Source organism: Protopterus annectens, chromosome 12.part0 (assembly GCF_019279795.1).
Source record: "Protopterus annectens isolate FY-2018-M chromosome 12.part0, PAN1.0, whole genome shotgun sequence".
Classification (NCBI taxonomy): Eukaryota; Metazoa; Chordata; order Ceratodontiformes; family Protopteridae; genus Protopterus; species Protopterus annectens.
In genome coordinates, this window is record NC_056746.1 from 944,911,444 (window position 1) to 944,933,809 (window position 22,366).

At 39.3% G+C, this 22,366-nt stretch overlaps 1 protein-coding gene across 3 annotated transcripts in view; it reads left to right on the top strand.

The window, feature by feature from the left end:
- The window catches only part of NELFCD (negative elongation factor complex member C/D), a 1,198,759-nt gene that overhangs the window by 479,339 nt on the left and 697,054 nt on the right, over positions 1–22,366 (top strand). For all 3 annotated transcript variants that reach the window (XM_044089975.1, XM_044089974.1, XM_044089973.1), the window contains exon 7: positions 13,587–13,717. In XM_044089975.1, coding sequence (XP_043945910.1) covers positions 13,587–13,717 — 131 coding nt within the window. The remainder of the gene's footprint in view (positions 1–13,586; positions 13,718–22,366) is intronic.

Sequence of the window (22,366 nt, forward strand, 5' to 3'; positions counted from 1 at the left end):
ACTAGGATCCAGTCGAGTATTGTGCCAGGGGGATTAGTTTTGTTGGGTCGAGTAATGGAATTAGTAAGTTGAGTGAACTTGAATAGGTTGATGGCTATAGTGGGATTGGCATTATTGATTTTTCCCCAGTCAATATTTACATCACCCCAAAATGAAGGTTTCCAGGTTAATATTGGAGGAGGTCCAGGAGAGGATGTCTTCTAGAGCATTGGTATTGTTACCAGGGGGAATATAAAGGCAAATGATGCAGATACTTTTATGGTTTATTTTTAGTAAACCAATAACAATTTAAGAGTTATTGAAAGAGGGGATGGGGTTAGGGTAGGGAGTAATGGACAGGAGGTTGGAGTAAAGTAGAGCAACGCCACCACCTCTTTTATTTGGTCGGTCAGATTGGAGACAATGAAATCCTGGAGGTAGGAATTCTGAGTCAGTAATGTGAGGTTTTAGCCATGTTTCAGTGATAGCAGCTATGTCAGGAGAATTGTGACTGAGCCAGGCATGGAAGAGGGTTAATTTATTTTTTAAGCTTTGGGCGTTAATAATGAGGAATTTGAGGTTTTTGTTAGAGATTTTGTTGTTGGAGTGTGGGAGATTAGTGGGAGAGAAATTAGGGCCTGGGTTGGGGTGAATGTCGCCAGATAAATAACAGTAAGGGGGATGGGGGTTGTTTTTTTTGGACTTGTAGTTTGTTTGAGAAGGGTGGTAAGGATTTGGTTTAAGTTTGAAGTTATTATTTGAGGTTGGGAAATGTTTTACTTTTAATAGAAGGGTAGGGTGGGAGGGAAATAAGGAAGCAGAGATATTATGGTAGTGGGAAGTAAGGAGGTTCTGGGGAGTAAGAGGAGGAGAGAGTAAATGGAAATTAGTATAGTTTGATATTTGGTATATGTATAATAGAAGGAAGGGGGAAGCATGAGAGTAGGAGGAGTTTGGATGGAAGGGTGGGCATGGTAGTTTGAGTTGGTAGGAGGTGATAGAAAAAAGAAGGTGATGAGATGTTAGGAGTGTGGGGGGAGTGGTCAAGGGAGGAAAGATGGGGTGGAGGAAGGGGAGGGGCAGGTGTATCCGGATTGGTTGGTGGAGAGGGAGTGGCTGGTAGGAGGGGAATAAATGTAGGAGCACTGGGGGCGGGTGGGAGTTGGGGGCAGGGTAGGGGAGCAGAGTGATCCCGCAGGGCGAACGGAGTGGGAAGAGCCAAGGAGGTGGGAAGGCCTGATAAACTATCAGTAACCTAAGGCTGGAGATGGAGAACTATAGCAGGGGTGCAGGTATATGGTTGAACATTTCTTTTTATTGTGGTTTGTTTTAGTTTATAACTAGGACTTTATTTGGTTCATGAAGAACACATTAAAAGTAAGTATATGAGTGAGTGCAGGTAAAATTACGGTTTCTTTAGGGCAGTGACACTTTTAGGCAGGGAAAGTTGGTGGAGCAGGGAGAGGGATTATTACTGTTCTGTTTGGAGTATGCTGCCATCTAGTGGAAAAAGGAGGCAGGTACACTCCGAGGAAACAATGTTCCACAGAGAAGTTAGGTTTATAGAGATTAGATAGAGGCAATTGGGCGTGAAGACTGAAAGACCAAGGATGAGGGGGGGACTGTGCAGTGACCAGTGGTAGGCTGCTTTCACACGCACAGAGGTAGAATGCTGCTCAAGGTTAGGTAGTGGTTAGAAAAATAAACAAATGCAATATATTGCATACACTGAGTCTCCTTAGCAAGGGAGAAAAGGGTCCCAAAAATTTACTATAGCTCAAGTGGATTGTTCACGGTCTTCTTCTCTTTGGAAGGGATCTCCTGTCTGTTCAGTGAAGAAGGGGGAAGCACTCTGGGGAGCAACTGAAAAGGAGAGTGAGAAAAATAAGTTAAAATAGTGTGTAATGGGAAAATAGGAAGAAGGCGAGTGTAATGGGAAAATAGGAAGAAGGAGAGTGCAGGAAGAAGTAGAAGCAGGGTAGTGGATGGAATTTTACAGAGTAGAGTGGGAGGAGGAAAGAAAGTAGGAATGGACAGAAGTGAAGAACTAAGGGAGAGAGAAAAAGGAAGCAGAGAAGTTTGAAAAATGAAAGGTTGGAACAGTTGTGCAGTAGAGAGTCCACAGGTAATGATAAACTTCATACAACAATTCAGCATGTAAACAATAGTTATGTAACAGGTTTACAGGTACTAAACAAATCAACACTTGCTTAGAATAGTCAGAGAGCTGTTAGGTTCTAATTAGCACTAATAGAACAATATTCCTGGGTAGAAGAATTATCTAAGGCAGTAGTTGCAGCTAAAACACAATTATTATGTTCAATTAAACACGTAGAGACAGAATGCTGCAGTTAGATACAGTTATTATATTCAGGTACATACAAAGACAGTCAGGCTGTGGCAGGCCTTGGGTATAACAAAATTTAAATACCTATCAGCAAAAGCAAAGCCTAAAGTAAGTTTCAAGAGAAATGGTTGAGGTTTGGAGGTAAGAACCGTGTCAGTATATAAAAGGGACACTGTTAGGGAGTTTATTACTAAAAGCATAGGTCGTTTAAATTCTAATGCTAAGATAGGAATGTTGGCCTTGACATCAGGCAGTTTTAGGTTGAAAATCAAAGGCCGCTAAGGTTCTAAAGAGTAAGAGCAGAGTCTTGCATCTAAAACGTAGGTCGTTTAGATTCTAATGCTAAGATAGGAAATGTCGGCCTTGAAATCAGGCAGTTGCAGGTTAAAGGGCGCTGAGATACTAGCGCTGGGGGCAGAGTTAGCCGAGAGAGAAAGAAAAAATAAATAAATTAGCTCTAGGTGTAGAGTACACTTTTCTGTTCTCGGTTGTGTGGAGGAATGTGGGTCAATGGATATTGTTGACGGCAGTCTGAGGCGTGCTAAAACACTAGCATTGAGAGCAGCATCTACAGCTGCTTAACGGATGCCTCAAATAAAGCTCACTAAGATACTGACGTTGAGACAAGTTTCATTTGTACCTTAACAGACACTAAAAGCACACCTTAAGCAAAAAAGAGCAGGGGGACTTTAAAATTGCAAGCTGCTCCTTCTGGGGCATTAGTAAACCAAACCAGAAGCCTAAACAAACGGAGACAACTACAAACACTAAGCAAAGGGGCGGACAACACTAGAGTGCATGCTGCTCGACCAGAGCAGAGAGAAACCAAGCTTAATTTTAACTGACAACTGCAACCGCTAAGCAAAGGGGCAGACAACACATGAGTGCACGCTTGTTTGACCAGTGCAGAGGGAAGTCAAACTTAACTCTAAGGTGCACTGGGGTGGTTAAAAAAGTAGAATTTAAACAGCAATGTAAAAGGCATCAGTATACTGATATAGTTTCAGTAGCTCGTAACAGCAAAATACCCTTCAGGTATTAACCCAGCAGAGTTACGGCAGCAGTATGAATTAAATAGTTTAAGAAGCATTTATAACATAGACAAAAAGAGGCGTAGGGATTTTCTTCTTCCTCAGCATAGGCCTTTGGCTGTACCTCCTGTTTTAGACATTGTTGATTATGTTTTCTCAGAATCCAGCATGGCTCCTGATTCCCTGCCTTCAGTTCTTAGTAAGCCAGACAGATATTACAGGGCTCCTGACTCCCACAAGTTTCTTTTCAAACTCCAACTGCTGACTCTGAAACAATTTCTCAGGGTCCCAAGGGTGTTAAGGCTTCTACTGCTAAAAATCCTACCCATTCTGATAGAGACTCCAGGGTGCTGGATAGATGGGGCAAGAATGTTTATACATCTGCAACCCTGGCAATCAGGGCTTTAAACTGTCAATTTCATATGCTTAAATATCAACAGCATGTCATAGGATTACTTAAACAGAAAATGATGATTTCTGATTGTGTGGAAAATAGAGTTACAGGATTTATTGCATTCAGCTGAACAAGTTGGAAAGCATACTTTGCAATGTGGTTTTGATTCCTTGGAGGCCTCTTGCAGGGCCGCCGTAACTGGATCTGTGATAAGAAGGCATGCTTGGCTCAAAGAGCAAAATCTGCCTGATCATGTTAGCTCCTTTACAGCAGGACAGTCTGTTTGGTAATAAGGCAGAAGAAGTTTTGAAAAAGATGGAAGACAAAGCTAAGTCTATGCAAACTGTAAAAGATTTCTTGCAAGTGCAGCCACCCAGGTTCAGTAGGCACTGGCCTACTAAGAATTGGTCCTTTCCAGTACCCAACAGAGCCGCTCAGGTCAAACCCAGACACTCCAAAGGCTCCAGGTTTCAGTCACAAGGAACTTACAGGTCAAAACAGTGGGGTGCCTCCACCTCCACACTTGGAAGTAGCAAAGGACCCCCTATGGTAAACAGTCTCAATGACTTTCCTCTGCCATTTCCAAGCACTTATCTTTTGGCAGCCCCTTTGGGGGGAAAACTAGCACTTCATGCACAAAATTGGCATCTAATTACCCAGGACAAGTGGGTTTTAAATATAGTATCCTAGGGAGACAGATTTCATTCCCACACGTTGCCAATTCCAAATGGATGGCCAGATCTGCCTCCAAATCAGTGGGCAAACGCCCAGAAACAAAAGTCATGTCCCTCATGGAGATGGGAGCTATTCAGCCAGTACCAGAAAAGGAAAAAGGACAAGGTTTTTATTCAAGACGTTTCCTGGTACCCAGAAAAGACAAATCATGGCATCCATTTCTGGACTTATCCATTTTAAATACCTTCCTGGATATTCCAAAATTTCAAGATGCTTACTCTACAACAGTTACTGCCTATGCTAGATGAGGATGCCTGGTTGGTAACTCTAGACTTAAAGGAGGCTTAACTGCATATCCCAATCTGGGAATCTTGCAGAAGATACCTCCGCTTCAAAGCAGGCTATTTGCATTGCCAGTTCTCTGCACTGCCCTTTGGCTTATCTGCTGCACCCATGGTCTTCACAAAGTGCCTGGCACCAGTGATTGCATTTTGCAGACAAAGAAACATTCAGATTTATCCTTATCTGGATGATTGTCTAATTCAGGCAGAAAACAAGGAAACTCTTCTACATCATCTGGCATTTGTAAAAAGGCTTCTTACATGCCTAGGGTACATCATAAACAAAAATAAATCACAACTGGTACCCTCTCAACTATTTACATTCCTGGGTACAAGCTTGAATACAACTGCCTAGATGGCTTGCCTCACGCCAGACAAACAAATTCAATTGATAACATACTTCAGACAATTGGCCACAAAATCTCAGCTATTTGCAAGACAAATTCTGCAGGCTTTGGGGTTCATGGCATCCTGCATTCTACTAATTCCATATGTAAGACTTCATTTGAAGAAACTTCAATGGTACCTAAAAAGCTCATGGAGTCAACATTGTCACAGCCTGGAAACAATGATTCCTCTCATTCCTTGCCTGCAACAAGAGTTCCTATGGTGGGCAGAGGCCTGTCACCAAAACAAGGGACTGTCATTCATTCTACCCCCTGCCACCCAAACCCTGACTACAGACGCATCAGACTATGCTTGGGGGGCCCATCTGGCAGGGAGATGCATTTAGGGCGAATGGAGCCCAAATCAAATGCACCTACATATCAACCAGAAAGAAATGCTAGCTGTACAGAATGCTCTGACAGCCTTCAAGGACTTCCTTCATCCAGGAGAACTACTGATAAAAACAGACAACACCACAGTTATGTGGTAAGCAGGGGGGTACCCATTCCTACCCCCTTTGCAGACTAGCCATAGCTTTGTGGAACACAGCCTTGACTTGTCAGTTACATGTACAAGCTCAATTCCTGCCAAGAAAGCAAAATACTTTGGCAGACGATCTAAGCAGACATCTTATGGACCCACACGAATGGAAACTGGATCCACAAATCTTCAGCATGTTGACACGAAAATGGGGGAGCCCAGCCATGGATCTTTTTGCCTCTTCCCAAAACTATCAGACAAATTCTCCACAAGAATTTATCACAAAAAAGCATGGAAAGTGGATGCTCTATCCTTCAGCTGGAAAAACCTATCAGTCTATGACTTTCCCCCTCTGCCTCTGCTCTCCAAGGTTTTACTAAGTCAGACAGGAAAAAAACAAAAATGATTCTGATTGCTCCAGACTGACCTCGCCAATACTGGTACCCGCTTCTAAGGAATATGTCACACCTTCCTCCGTGGTACTTGCCTCAGACACCTCATCTATTATCTCAGCAGAACTATCAAATTCTGCACACTCTGCTCCAAACCCTGAATCTTGCAGCATGACTAATCAACTAATTTCACCAGTCACAATGCTCAGTAAACCTGTGATGGATGTCATTTTGGAGGCTAGAAGGCCTACTACTAGAAAATCTTATTTTGATAAATGGAAGAGATTATGTGCCTGGAACCAAGCACAAGGAATAAACACAGCAATGCCAAATATTCCTCAGATTCTGCAATATTTAACTGAGATGCTTCACAAAGGCCTATCTTTTTCTTCTATAAAAATCCATGCCTCTGCCATCTCGGCTCATTACAACACAGAGCCTCCTCTCTTTTCTCATGCCCTGCTAAAGCAGTACCTCAGAGGGGCCAAAAATTTGAGACCTCCCAGGAGAGCACCAACTCCTGCGTGGGACCTCAATTTTGTGCTGGAAAAACTCACCCTATCTCCTTTTGAACCAGCTGCTACTGCAGATATAACATTTCTTTCTTGGAAGACAGCCTTTCTTTTAGCAGTCACTTCAGCTAGAAGGATTTCAGAACTACAGACTCTCATGGCAGTGGAGCCTTTCATTGTCTTTTATCCGGACAGGGTGGCCCTCAGGACCAATCCATCCTTTATGCCTAAGGTGGTATCCAGTGTGGCTCTAAACCAAACCATTCATCTGCCAACTTTTTTCCAAAATCTGCAGAACAAGGGGGAGGAGCAGATTCTGCATTCATTGGATGTACACGGACAACTAAGATTCTACTTAAACAGGGCAAAATCTCTAAGAAAGTCTGAGCAACTACTGGTGGCATTTGCTGCAGGGGCAGAGGGGAAGGCTATTTCACAGCGGACTATTTCAAAATGGATAAGCCATTGCATTCGTTTCTGCTACATGCACTGTGTTTAACCTGTCCCCAAGGGGATCAGATCCCATTCCACCAGGGCTGCATCTACTTCTGCAGCTTTTCTTAGAGGGGTTCCTACCAGAGACATTCTAGAAGCTGCTACTTGGAGCTCAGTTCATACGTTCACCAAACATTACCATTTACCTCTCTCTTTTCTAAGTCCAGGGCAGGCTTTGCCTCTGCTGTCCTGCAGGGTCTTATAGCTGCTCCCAATGCTGTATAATTCCATCCTCCCATCCATAGCTTTGGGATTCTACCCAAATGTAATGACTGCAACAGTGAAACACGAAGAACATAGTACATTTGTGTACACTTATCATAAATGTAGATGTTAGCGTGTATTCACTGTTGCAGTCCGAGTTACCCACCCGCCAGCCCCCTTTTATTCTCTTATTATTCCTCGTCTTTCCTTCACTATGCTCAAAAGCCTTTTTGGTGTATTTGCTTTTAGTTGGAGGTACTTTTTTTTGTGTTCTGAATTACATGTATGTATGTATGTGTATATATATATATATATATATATATATATATATGTATATATATATGTATGTGCATATTTTTGCTCCCCATTTGGGGGGGCACCTGACGTCTGGGGCAAGAAAAACTGATTAAAATTACGTCCGCTGCATGTTTTATACCCCCTGACGACCTGACATGGAAGAGGAGGCAGCAACCGACGCAGTACCAAAGACTTTGTTATTCAGGACAACTGAGGGCAACCTGCAAGCAGATTACCCAAATGTAAGACTGCAACAGTGAATACACTCGAACACCTACATTTATGGTAAGTGTACACAACTGTACTTTCCTGACTCTCACAAGTTCCTTTTTAAAAATCCTACTATGGATCCTGAGACTATTTCACAGGGACCCAAGGGCATTAAGGCTAGTACTGCTAAAAATCCTACCCCCACTGATAGAGAGTCCAGGGCGCTGGATAAATGGGTTAAGAAGGTATACACTTCTGCAACCTTGGCCATTAGGGCCTTAAACTGCAAGTTTCGTATGTTAAAGTATCAGCAGCATATTATTGGATTGCTTAAACAGAAAATGATGATTCCTGACTGTGCTGAAAATAAGGATTTAAAGGATTTAATGCATTCTACTGAACAAGTTGGAAAACATACTTTTCACTGTGGTTTTGGTTCACTAGATGCATCTTGCAGGGCTGCTGTCACTGGGTCTGTACTTAGAAGGCATGCTTGGCTTAAGGAGCAATCTTTGCCAGATCATGTTAAAGCTAAATTGCTGGATGCTGCCTTAAATCAGGACCACCTGTTTGACAACAAAGCAGAAGAAGTACTTAAAAAGATGGAAGAAAATGCGAAATCTATGCAAACCGTTAAAGATTTCATACAAGTACAGCCTCCAAGATTTAGTAGACATTGGCCCTCTATGAATTGGTCTTTTCCTGCCTCTGCCAGGCCTTCAGTCCAAACCCAGAACCAGTAGAACACCCAGGCTTCAGTCCCAAGGTACGCAAAGGACTAAGCAGTGGGGGGGGGGGGGGCTCACACTTCCAAATCAGGGAGTAGTAAGACTCCCCCCTATGGTAAACTGTCTCAATTACTTAACTTTAAAATTTCCAAGCCCTTCTCAACTGACTACTCCTTTAGGGGGAAAGATTGCTCTGCAGACAAAAAAACTGTGAACTCATTACCCAGGACAAATGTTTTTTTAAATATAGTCTCCCAAGGATGCAGATTTAACTTCCATACGTTGCCAACCCCAAACGGTTGGCCATATCTACCCCCAAATCAGTGGGCAGAGGCTCAAAAGCAAGTACTCTCTCTTAAGCATAAGGGCTATTCAAACTGTACCAGAAGAGGAAAAGGGGCAAGGTTTCTACTCGAGACTTTTCTTGGTACTCAGAAAAGACAACTCATGGTGTCCTATCCTGGACCTTTCTATCCTAAACACCTTTTTGGTGATCCCAAAATTCAAGATGCTAACTCTTCACCAGTTGCTTCCTATGCTAGGCAAGGATGCTTGGTTGGCAACACTGGATTTAAAGAAGCCTTACCTGCACATCCCAATCAGGGAATCTTGCAGAAGATATCTACGCTTCAAAGCAGGCTACATGCACTATCAGTTCTCTGCACTGCCCTTTGGCTTATCTACTGCACCCAGGGTATTCACAAAGTGCCAAACTCCAGTCATTGCATTTTGCAGGCAAAGAAATATTCAAATATATCCATACCTTGGACGATTGTCTAATTCAGGCAGAAAGCCAGGACATACTTTTGAATAATCTGGCGTTTGTACAAAAGGTGCTAACTTGTCTGGGGTACACCATAAATGAAAGGAAATCACATCTTGTACCCTGTGAAATTATATTCCTGGGAGCAAGCTTCCCAGATGGCTTTCCTCATGCCAGAGAAACAAATTCATTTGACAGCTTACTTCAAACTAATAGCCACAAAAACCCTGCTATCTGTAAGGCAAATACTGCAAGCCTTGGGGTTCATGGCCGCCTGCATTTTCCTAATTCCATATGCAAGACTGCATATGAGGGAACTACAATGGTATCTAAAAAGCGTATGGTGTCAACATTCTCCGGTTCTAGGAGCAATGATTCCTATCGTACCTTGCCTACAGTTAAAGTTCCTTTGGTGGGAAGAGGACTGCCACCAAAACAAGGGACTACCATTCACTTTACCCCCCTGCCACCCAAATCCTAACAACAGACGCATCAGACTATGCATGGGGGACTCACCTGGCAGGGAAGTGCATTCAGGGCAGATGGAACCCAAGTCAAATACACCTGCATATCAATCAAAAAGAAATGTTAGCTGTACAGAATGCTCTGACAGCCTTGAAGGACCACATTCTTCCAGGACAATTAATGGTAAAGGCGGACAACACCACTGTTATGTGGTACATAAACAAGCAAGGGGTACCCATTCATATCCCCTCTGCAGACTAGCTATGGCTCTGTGGAACACAGCCTTGAGTTACCAAGTGCACCTACAGGCTCAATTCCTGCCAGGAAAGCCAAATACACTGGCAGATGAAATAAGCAGAAATCTCATGGACCCACATGAGTGGAAACTGGAACCAGACTTTCAGCATGTTGATAAACAAATGGGGGAGCCCAGATATAGACCTGTTTGCCCCCCCCCCCCCAGAACTACCTATTGGACAACTTCTGCCCAAGGACTCCCCACAACCAAGCTTGAAAAGTGGATGCCCTGTCCTTCACCTGGAAAAATCTATCAGTTTATGCCTTTCCTCCTTTGCCTCTCCTTTCCAAAGTACTACTAAAGATCAAACAGGAGAAACCAAGGATGATACTGATTGCACCAGACTGGCCATGCTAACACAGGTGTACCCCCTCTTGCGCAGTGTGTCACTGCTGGCACCTGCCTCAGACCCCCTACCCTGCTGTCCCAGCAGGAGGGCCAGATTCTCCATCCTGCGCTTCAAGCCCTGAACCTGGAAGCCTGGCTAATTAACTGAGCTCTCCGTTACCATCCCTCAATAAACAAGTGTCTGATGTCATTCTGGAGGCAAGGAGGCCTTGTACTAGAAATTCTTATGGTGTAAAATGGAAAAGATTCTGTTCCTGGAACCAAACTCAAGGGATGGGCACAGCAGCACCCAATTTACCTCAGATTCTTCAATACTTAACTGAGATGCTTCACAAGGGCCTTTCCTTTTCCTCCGTCAAAATTCATGCCTTCGCCATTTCAGCTCATTACAACACAAAACCACCCCTCTTCTCTCTCTTCCACTGCTTAAGCAGTTCCTCAGAGGGGCCAAAAACTTAAGACCACCCAGGATAGCCCCAACTTCAGCCTGGGACCTTAACTTTGTATTGGAAAAACTCATTCTACCTCCTTTTGAGCCAGCTGCAAGTGCAGAGTTAAAATTCCTTTCTCGGAAAACAGCCTCCCTTTTAGCAATCACTTCAGCGAGAAGGGTGTCTGAATTATATGCCCTTATGGCAATGGAGCCTTTCATCATCTTTCATGCGGACAGGGTGTCCCTCAGGACCAATCAGTCTTTCATGCCCAAGGTAGTATCCAGTGTGGCTCTTAATCAGTCCTTTCATTTGCCAACCTTCTTTTCTAATCCACAGAACAAAGGGGAATGAATACTGCACTCCTTAGATGTGCACAGACAACTTAGATTTTACTTGGACAGGACTAATCCTCAAAGGAAATCTGAACAGCTGCTGGTAGCATTTGCTGCAGGAGCAGAGGGGGAAGGACATTTCAAAGCAAACTGTTTCTAAATGGATAGGCCATTGCATTCATTTCTGCTATAAGCCCCATGGAAAACCTGTCCCACAGGGGATAAGACCACACTCAACCAGGGCTGCATCTACCTCTACAGCCTTTCTCAGAGGTGTCCCTACCAGGGACATCCTAAAGCTGCTACCTGGAGTTATGTACATACTTTCACCAAGTATTACCATTATCCAATTTTCTCTAAATCCAGAGCTGGTTTTGCCACTGCAGTCTTGCAGGGCCTTATAGCTGGTCCTAATGCTATCTGAATTCTTCCTCCCATCCTTGGCTTTGGGAATCTACCCAAATGTGAAGTCTGCAACAGTGAAACATGAAGAACATAGTACAGTTGTGTACACTTACCATAAATGTAGATGTTCAAGTGTATTCACTGTTGCAGTCCTGGTTACCCTCCCTCCGGCCCCCTGTCTTCTTTTGGCTGTATCTCTATTCTCTTTTACAATGCATAAAAGCTTTTTGGTGTATTTGCTTTTTGTTGGAGGTATAACCTTGCATATATATATTTGCTTCCCATTAGGGGGGCACCTGACATCTGGGGCAAGAAAAACTGATGTAATGACGTCGGCTGCATGCTTTATACCCCTGACTACCTGACGTCATGGAAGATGAGACAGCAACCGAAGCAGGACCCAAGACTTTGATAATCAGGCTGACTGAGGGCTACTGCAAGCAGATAACCCAAATGTGATGACTGCAACATTGAATACACTCGAACATCTGCATTTATGGTAAGTGTACACAACTGTACTTCAGGAAGGAATTTATTCTTACCATCGCATTCCCACACTTTGTATAGGGTAGAGGAGACTCAACCTAAGGAGTTAGTTTGTAAATGGCACATGTATTTGTTTGCACATGTACACACATTTGCGTCATTGTAGCCTACATAAATGCATATCAGGAGTGTAGCCAGAAAATCAAATTTTTTACTCAGTCTCATATTGCCCCTCAGCCTGCTTTGGATTAAAAATTTACACATTTCTCCAGATGTTGTCCCCCCATGTGCTTAATAAATGTATGCATATTTGTCAGCTGTTGTCCCATACAGGTATAACAAAGATTATTTTCAGAGTTTTTCTTTCTTTACGTAGGCTATGTACACAGCTATGTGGTAGATGTTTAATTTAGATATTCTGGCCTTAGGAAGCCGTATATATTTATACAGTTCTGAGAGAGGCTCAGAAAAATTTTACTCAGTTGAGTATAAACAGTATGTCTGGCTATACTCTAACTACACACATGCATCTCTATGTACAGTAGTTTCAGATATATAAATGCTGACCTTTTTAAAGTTCATTGGCAGTATCTTAATGTTGTGTGTGGGATCATTTAGTGCCAGAAATTAGTAGTAGAAGCAAGAAAACCTTATATTGTAATTGAAGAGGAAAGTAGAAAGGCAGCATAATTCTAAATATTTCACCAGTACAGGTAAATGCATATGAAGTATAGAATGAGATAGTTTGGGGTACATTGTAGCTGCTGGAGAGCATCACTCCTGGCAAAATTTAAAGACTGGAGTAAAACCAAGGTCATGAACTTTGTCCTGAGTTACGAAACGGTAATTCCTGTTACAGTAGTTAAATGAAATTTAAATTTTAGAAACCTTGGACTTAACCTTCATGAAAAGCTCCCTGGCCTTCCCCTGATGCCTCTTTCTGTATCTTTTCAATAATGTATTTGGTATTTGATGCACCTGTTTACAATTGGTTACAACTACTGCCTACTTCTCTGAATCATCCTGTTGTTGTACCCATTGCCATCTTTCTGTATACTTGTGCCTTTGTCGCTTGTGTTCTAAAAAATTCAAGTTGCATTTGTTCAGTCCATTCTTTATTGAAATTGTCTAGAGCTTAGCAGTTCTTTGAAATCTGCTACTGTTATGGCAGCAGGCAACATTTTAAGTATACTTGTAATTATTTTATTGAACAAGATATTTTAAGGCATCCATTTAGTGGCATGTGGCAGTATTGCATGGAGCTTTTGCACTTAGGTTGTGGAATAAGCAGTGCCATTTATGTAGATGTATTTCTTTCCATTTTCTTTCATGTGTTGTTTGACACTGTATTTGTATAAAGCTTCAATATGATTTTTGCAGTCTTGAGAAGGATAGCTAATAGAAAGCAGAGCTGAGAATGTGACATTGTTCTGTAATTCTGTGTGTGGCTTACTCTTAGCTTCTTGCATAAAATTGTGTTGCTGTTGTGAACTCCTGTAAAATGAGATTGTTCTTTTGGGTGTTCTTTTGTTTTTTTTTTTTTTAGTGATTAATTGTAATGTTTCTGTATGTTTGCCTTATAGAAAATGGTGTGCCATGGAGAACACACTTACCTCTTTGCACAAGCCATGATGTCATTATTAGCACAGGAAGAACAAGGAGGATCAGCTGTACGCAGGATTGCTCAGGAAGTCCAGAAGTATGCTCACGAAAAGTAGGTGTTAATTCTCTACATATGTAATAATGGAGCCAAATAACTTATTTTATACATTTTGCCACACCATTGATGATTAGAGTTTTAACCCTGAGTGTTAGTGACCTAGGTTTCTTTTCTGAGCCTTTGTTGTTGGTGAGCTGTGTAAGGTGGAAAAGGGTTTGCCTTTATTGATTTGGACAGGGGTAAGGGGTAAACCCCACTCATCATGATTCCTGGCATTTGCTAGGTTTTGCAGTTCTGTAATATGCTTAAAAAGATATCTTGTACCATATGCTCCAGGATAGTATCTCTGGTCTTCTTGCATTAGAACATTCCATCCTTCTCTTCATTAACAAAAACAAAAAAAAAAAAAAAAAAAGTGTGCTTTTGGCACACAATTGGGCCCTAAAGATTTCCATCCGTATTAATGTCTTCATTTGGTACCAGATGACAACAACGATTCTTATTAGCATTACTTAAAGCTAAACAAGGCCACTGGATTAATAAGACTTAAAAGTCTTCAGGTTCCTAGTTCTGTTTAACTGAAATAGTTCAGAAGTTCCAAAACTTTTGTGTGTGTAAGAATGGGGAAGGGCAAATATTGGTCTTTATTTTAATAATTAGCTAAAGTTCCCCTCTGGACTTTAATCATTTGTATGCAGTTTTCTACTAATTAGTCTTAAGAATAAATTTTGTTCATGTTAGTCTAGTGTTTCTCTTACTGCTATAACAGTTTGACTTGCAACACTTGTTACTTCTTTCTATTCCTTGTTGTACTTCACAACCCAGGCTGAACATGCAGTTGGTAGTTTTATCAGTATTTTACTCCGTTAAGCAAACATACATAAATAAGTTAATAAAGGCTGTCAAACAAGCCAGGAAATTAAATCATTAAAAAGAACTGTTAGCAATTGGAATTAAATGCTTTGTTTTATTCTTGCACAACAATTGAATTCGACATGCGTGCATCCAGTGACACATTGGGACAAATCTGATTCTTGTATCGTTACATAAAGCTTAACTAACACAGATATCCCTACCGATAGCTGTTTTTGAAAATCCATGCAATAGTTAACCAGTTTTAATGCCTCGTTGTGAAGGGAAGTGAAAGAATAATGGTATTCTGTTTTATTTAGTATATTTACTGCCTTTTCAAAACTGTTGCTAGCATGATTATTAGCTTGAATAAAAAGCTGCAAGAATGATACGAAATATAAAGGGTTAATTTAGAATAGCATAAAATGCGGAAAAATAGAAAGTAAGTGTGGTGGAACAGCTTAATTAGATATTTGGCATCCATGTAAAGGAGTATGTTACTGAGAAACAAAGTCTGTAAAACTAGCTATGCAGATGGCAGCTGGAAAGACGTCAACAAAGTAAAGATAGGTAACATCAAACAAGATAAAGTTAGAACATCAAGTTTCAGATAGTGCTGGAACACCACGTTTCAGGTAATGCAAAACTGAGTTTCCCTGGACCATCGAACTTGAAAAAGAATCGAGGACAAATCATAAATTAGAAGAACAAAAAAAGTGTTGTACAAAGAAAGATTGTAATGCATCAGACTGAGAAAAAAATATCAGGCTCTTGGTATAAATGTGTGTATAAACAAGCTTTGGGAATTTGCCATAGAGAGCTGACAGCATCTGTATTGCATGCTTGTAGATCCAAAAGAGAATTGTAATAGTAAAGTCATACTAGCTGAAGCAGTTTGTCTCAGTTTATTTATTGTACTTAGTACAATACAGTATTAAAGTAGTTGGTCGTACTAGGAGTTAATACACTGTGGCATGCTTGCATGCAAGCAAATGCAAGTAACAGCAAGAAACCAACAGAAGACGTGGTATATAATTTTTCAATGGTGAGCCACAGTTGATGAACCGAATAGTTTCTTCTTGTGACAACTACAGCTTTTTTCATTTTATTCAGTTAGTACTTCCAGTTGCAGTGCAAACATTTGCCTCCTTCTTATGCACAGTATCCAGTAGCACAACAGTGCATCTCTGCAAGTTTCACAGGTCCTGTACATTCACACAGCTGAATCTGCCAGCTGTGTTTGACCACCTTTTGGGAGAATCAACGAGGGACTTTCCATGCTATCTCAATGGAAGACTTGATCACCTTCCACACAGAAACTGGTAATTCTCTTTTTGTTTCTCATTCTACAGCTTGGCTGCAATAAACAAAAGAACTGTGAAATGTAACGCTACCTTTCAGGTAGACAACAATAATAGTCCAGCACATGTATGGTCAGGGTTTAAAGATTAGTATAAACATAACTGTAGCACATGTAGCACTTTACTAGGTAAAGCTGATGTCAATGCTTTATGTAAATGCATTATGTTTAACTGGTATCTTAAACAGCAACATCACTGGTATGACCGTAAACGTTTATTGTGCAAGTCATATGAAACTGCTTTCTGTGTGCAATGTCATATAAGTAATGGTAAAAAAAAGATGCATTATGTCCTGTTACCACATGTAAAATGTTAATTTCAGAGTTATAATAGGTCAAGTTATTTACAGAATCTTCTGTACATCTTGCTAGACAAAAGTGGCATAAAACCACTGCACATTACACATTACAAAACAGATAAAAACAGAGATGAGGTTCATGGTGTGACAAAAAGATTTAACTTCTAAGACACAGTCAGAGTGAGTTCAAAAAGTTGAGGCAACATATGCAAACACTTTTTCAGATTTGCATACGAACTTTTTAGTCAGCAAAACAAAATACTGACAAATATAATCTGGTTACTAAAGAGTTAAAGCAAAAGCAGTTAACTAGACTGATAGGAAATTTACGATGTACTATTCTACCTTTAGAAAATGGTTAAGCGTACACAGCACAAACTTTCATTCAGTTAAAACAAGGCACTTAAATGGTGATTTTAAAACCATTTCAAATAAAACAGTGCTAGGGCATACAAATCACATGAGAGTAGTTGAAAGCAGTAAAGACGTGTCACAAGACTGACATGCACATATTTTCTTTTCACCTTAAGTGCAGCAAAAGGCACACAACAGCAAATGAAAATCATTTAAATATATCTGTTTTAAGCATATGTAAGTTAAGCCAATAGCTCTCTTGTTTCTTACAATATTTTGTAATTGTATAATGACATCAAAAATAGCAAAGACTCCAGCAAAAACAGTATTCAAAAACAATATTATGCATAGTTAAGCAAATTAATGTTTATTACAACTGCATTCTAATATCAAGTTGCAAGTATATTAACGAATGACTGAAGGTACGAGTAAGTGTTGAAGGGAGTTATGGGTTAAGTGTCTGGAATGCGCAGAAAGAAAAACAGTATGTTAGCTCAAATCTTTCCAGGCTGGAATGGGTAGTTACAAGGAATGTTGCATAACATAAAATGTTACTGGTACTGAAATTTATAAGGTCAAGGAAACAAGACTGGTTGACAGGCCAAATGGCTTACATTTTTCTAAAACATTGTTAAGTATTCCTGTGCAGCATTAAGCAAAAAGAACAAAAGTCTACAAAAATCCTGTTTGGTAATTGTAATAAGATGTCACAATTGTGCATACATGTCATTAATAATCTGCAAGTAAATACTACACCGAGTGAAGTCAGTACATGGGCTATGGTATGCAGGTCCCTTTACAAAAAAAGGAGGGTACGAATAGCTACTAGTAACAGTAAACGTCTTTTCAAAATGAGTAAATGCGATTTCTACTACAACTTTGACAGTATAGGCAACAACAAAAGCTTTATAAAAATATTTTCTGTTTTTGAAAATGGCCAAAAAAATGATCAAATCAAAAAGCAAATGTGCAAGACCAAAGTGTGTCAGTCTAGGTAGCAGCCAAAAGGGGAAGCATACATTAAATTCTCACAGCATAAAGCAAATAAACAATACTGCAATAAAATAATGTATACTACAGGGGGTAGGGCATACTTTCAATTTTACACTAACTGTGTAGTACTGCAAAAGGGACTAAAATAAAAGTACAAAGTGTTAATACCAAAAATACATTTTAATGTTTCAATTAATGTAATTAGCAGGCTTCAGTTTAATGCTACTGAGTGTACATTACAGCCATGTATATACAAATGCAAAAACAATTTGTACAAGCAAGTGTATTCTGTGCAGTATATAGTAAATGGTTTTTCTATGTAAATAGAGTAACAAGTCAAAGCTTGACATTTGTGACATGTTTTTTCCAAAAAACAAGACTGCAGTGCCTTTGCAATAAAATCCTCAAGCATTGTCAACTGTATAGGACATCACTGTATAAAGTCATATTCAGCAATTGCAAAATACTGCTCATAACTGGTAATGCTTATTGTGTTGACAATATAAAACTGTGTTAACTTGCCATATGAAAAGAAAACTAAAGGTTTTGTTTCCCAATGTGTTTTTAGTTAATATCAATATACTTTGAATAAACAGTACATGCTAATGTAGACAGTTTTGTATTTGAAATAAAACTGAGGGAATGTGTACAGTGATAGTTATGTTTAAAAATGTATAAATGCATGTGCACATCTATTTGCTTGTTAAATGCATATACACATCTGTTGCTGTATATAATATATGTAGAAATAATATAGTTAAATGCATGTATTTCTGTTTGCTAGCATACATATATTCTGGTACAGTTTGAGACCAGCTGAATGTTCAGTGTCTGGAACATGCTTCAAGGACTATAGATAAAAATGCAGCTGCGAGACAAGGCAATTCAACACATACATCTGCATTTCATTTGCATCATTTTGAACATCAAAACAGAGGGAATTACAATATTTCATGAATAAAGCTTAGGAAAATCCTACACAAAATAGAACAATTTCAGTTGTAAAAAGCATACAGCATGTAATGATAACATTAAACACATATAACAGCATGGTTAGATAAACAAGGTCAAGCATACATAAACACAGAGGAAAAATCAAAGACTGACATAAACATTTAAGTAAACTGCTCTCTATTAGATGCTGTACATTACCTCAAAAATGTAACCGTTCTGACAAGGGAAGACATCATGCAAAAATGTCAGTGTGTAGACAGTAACACAAAAATAAGAATAAACTCAACAGGGGAAGAAAAGTGTGTTGATTTCTACCAATACTCTATTTATTTGTATAAACCACACAGTAATACAAAAAAAAGGACCATGGGTTAAAATACTTACCATTTTGGGTAATATGCCAGTACTTCATATAGATCAAGTGGTAAAAATACCATCCACTTGTACTGTGATAGGACAACAATAAAAAAAAAACAATATTGGACTTCAATATTACATTTCCAAGTTTTAAAGATACCAAATGCAGGTTTAAGAGCTTGGTATGAAAACTAGTAGAACAAAATATCTCCCAGATTGTACATTTACAAGCACAATGAAATCCTATTTATTAAGTCATTACAGGTGTCTTTGATAGACAGATTACGATTTAGTACTAATGTATCTAAATTTGTCAATTGAACAAAATGTTGTGTAAATGGACAATATTGCCTTCAAATTTCAAAATGTAAAGTGGCACCACAGTTTGTATGTGTGGTTTCAAATAACCCAGTGTTAATAGTAAAAGACAAAAACAGAAGCTGACACTGCCCATAACTGGTGGGATATATTCACAAGATGGTCATCATCTGGGTCCAAATTGCTGAATTGGTTAATACATCCTGTGTTGATAGTTTTAGGGATCATAATAATAATGACAGCTTGGAATTGTTGTATATGCTGCAGGTTACAAAGAGTTGCAATAACTCAAGTCATGATCGTAAACATAAAAAATGGTAAATACTGTAAATAGCAATGTTGAAAAAAAAATGCAGTCTTTTCTTTAACTGAAGTTTAGTTCGTTCCTCAAAAAAAATACAATAAGGAGGAACTGAAAGAATAATAGTATTCGGTTTTTAGTACATTCACGGTCTTTTCAAAACTGTTGCTAGCATGATTATTAGTTTGAATAAAAAGCTGCAAGAATGATATAAATATAAAGGGTTAATTTAGAATAGTATAAAATGCTGAAAAATAGAAAGTAGTAAGTGTGCTGGCATAGCTCAATTAGATATTGGCATCCATGTAAAGGAGTATGTTATTGAGAAACAAAGTCTGTAAAAATAGCTGCGCAGATGGCAGCTGGGAAGACATCAACAAAGTAAAGATATGCAACATCAAGCAAGATAAAGTTAGAACATCAAGTTTCAGATAGTGCTGGAACACCACATTTCAGGTAATGCAAGACCGAGTTTCCCTGGACCATCGAACTTGAAAAAGAATCAAGGACAAATCATAAATTAGAAGAACAAAGAAAAGTGTTGTACAAAGGAAGATTGTAATACATCAGACTGAGAAAAAAATATCGGGCTTTTGGTATAAATATAAGTGTGTATAAACAAGCTTTGAGAATTTGCCATACCATAGAGAGCTGACAACATCTGTATTGCATGCTTGTAGATCCAAAAGAGAAATGTAACAGTAAAGTCATACTAGCTGAAGCAGTTTGTCTCAGTGTAAACTGTAAAACTATGTAACAAATGAACTTAAACCAGAAAACAAGTCAAAACCAACACTACTCCTCAGGAAAGCACGGACACTGTTAAGCATTCATTCACATTTAATACTCGTGAACTTCAGAAAACATACATCTACCCTTTCATCACACTTAAATACCTAAGTCAATTAAATCACGATTAACTATACCACATTAAAATTGACATTAAAGACACAGTATTTTAGAAAGTCAATAAGACTATATGAACTCATTTACATACTAAAAACACATACCAAAGTGTGTGAGAATGTAAAGTTAATTATTTTACATATATTGTAAAAAAAACATTTGAAATTGTTAACATCATTAAGACCTGGCGCACTATCAGCGCCCAAACGTATCTGCCATATAATTTCTTTACATTCCAATCTAGTTTTGTAATCTCCAGAAAACATTTCACAACTCATTGTCCAATACTGAAAAAACAAATTTCTTAAAATGTTTGCACACACTAGCATGTCTATCTAAAGCATTTTTGTCATCTCCTTTCCTTATAGCTAACTGATGTTCATATATACCTCTTTTTAGACCTCTAATAGTTTTTCCAATGTAATAACATGAGCAGGAAAAACACTGCAACATAAACTATCATATCACTATTGGTCTCAGTGTATTTATTGTACTTGGTACAATACAGTATTAAAGTAGTTTGTCATACTAAGAGTTAATATACTGTGGCATGCTTGCATGCAAATGCAAGTAACCGCAAGAAACCAACAGAAGACTTGGTATATAAGTTTTCAGGAAGGTTTTATGGTAAAACTTGAATTACTTAACTGGCTGTGGCGTTTAGTTTGTATTTCCAATTAATCATGTATTCAAATATTGGACTGGTATAATTGTTGGTAGGTGTTAAACTTGGAAAGATGAATTCACAAACTTAATATGCTTCTGTATAATGTTTTAGCAAGGGTTTTGGTACATTTCCTTTCTTAATGTTTCTAAGGTGTTCAGTTCTTTTGTGCAAACTATTTTGCTTACATGAAAGGTTCTGCGCCAGGTATCTTTAATTTTTCATTTGCCAGAAACTGATAATTTAAATACTTTTCTTTTTTGAATGAAAATTGTGATGTCTGCAAATATGCAAAATACTTGAAATTCCATTATAGAAATAATCGATGTTCTGTAGTCCTATCTCGCCTTCATTCTTACATATGGAATCTGAGCCAATCCTTGGCTCCGACTTGGCCTATTTACAAGCTGGAAGACTTCTAGTTGGCTCGTGGCTAGGTAGGTATCCCAAGGTGCACCAGTACAATCCCCAGATCTCGTTCAGCACGTCGACTAGTTCGGATGTGCTTCTTCTCGGCTCTGGCTAAGTCTTTCAATTTGTTCAAAATTTTTGGATAAATCTGGTTTACCTTTGAATAGCATTGTATAGTTACAGTTAGTGTAGTTTTTACAGTTAGTATACTTAGCGTTTACTAGTGCGTCGTTGTGTGCAATTTCTTCAAGTACAGTTGGCCTTTGGCCTTGTAGTACTGGGTACCCTGTGTGCCATTTTTCTCTTGTAATATATTTGTTTCATATTAGATATTCGTAATTGTAGGTGCCTTTTGCGCTCAGTTAGGCTGTGTGTGGTGTTAGATGAGTCATAACCTTTTGCGGTTCTTCGCTTGCTAATATTTTTTATTAGTGTTGCAGACAGAACGAGGTTCTGTTCACCTTGTTAATAATTTCAACAATTTAGACTTATTCCTGTTTGGGTGTGTGTGAGTCTCTCTCTTTCTCATTGTTTCTGTACTAGGTCTGTTTTAGTTAGAGGACCTAGTTTTTCCTTCTCTCTTCCTGCCTGGGCTAGTCCTAGTGGTGTCTCTTTATCGTTCCTGTAGGGCTAGGCCCGTTTAAGTTAGAGGACCTAGTCCTCCTTTCTTTCTTCTGTGTGCGCGTCTGAGTTCATCTTTTGTGAGGATGTGTAAGGAAAGCAAGGACCACAGTCCATCTCGCTTTAAAAAATGCATAAAATGTTCACAGAAGATGTCCATAAACCGATGGCCACATTAACTGCGTTTACTGTCTTGGAGCCATCCACTTACAGGAAACTTGCTTATTTTGTCACTCTTTTAGTGCTAGGGTGTTGCAAGAAAGAAAAAATAAGCTCATTCTAAAAGGTCTCCTAAAACCTTCTTTTGCTCTTC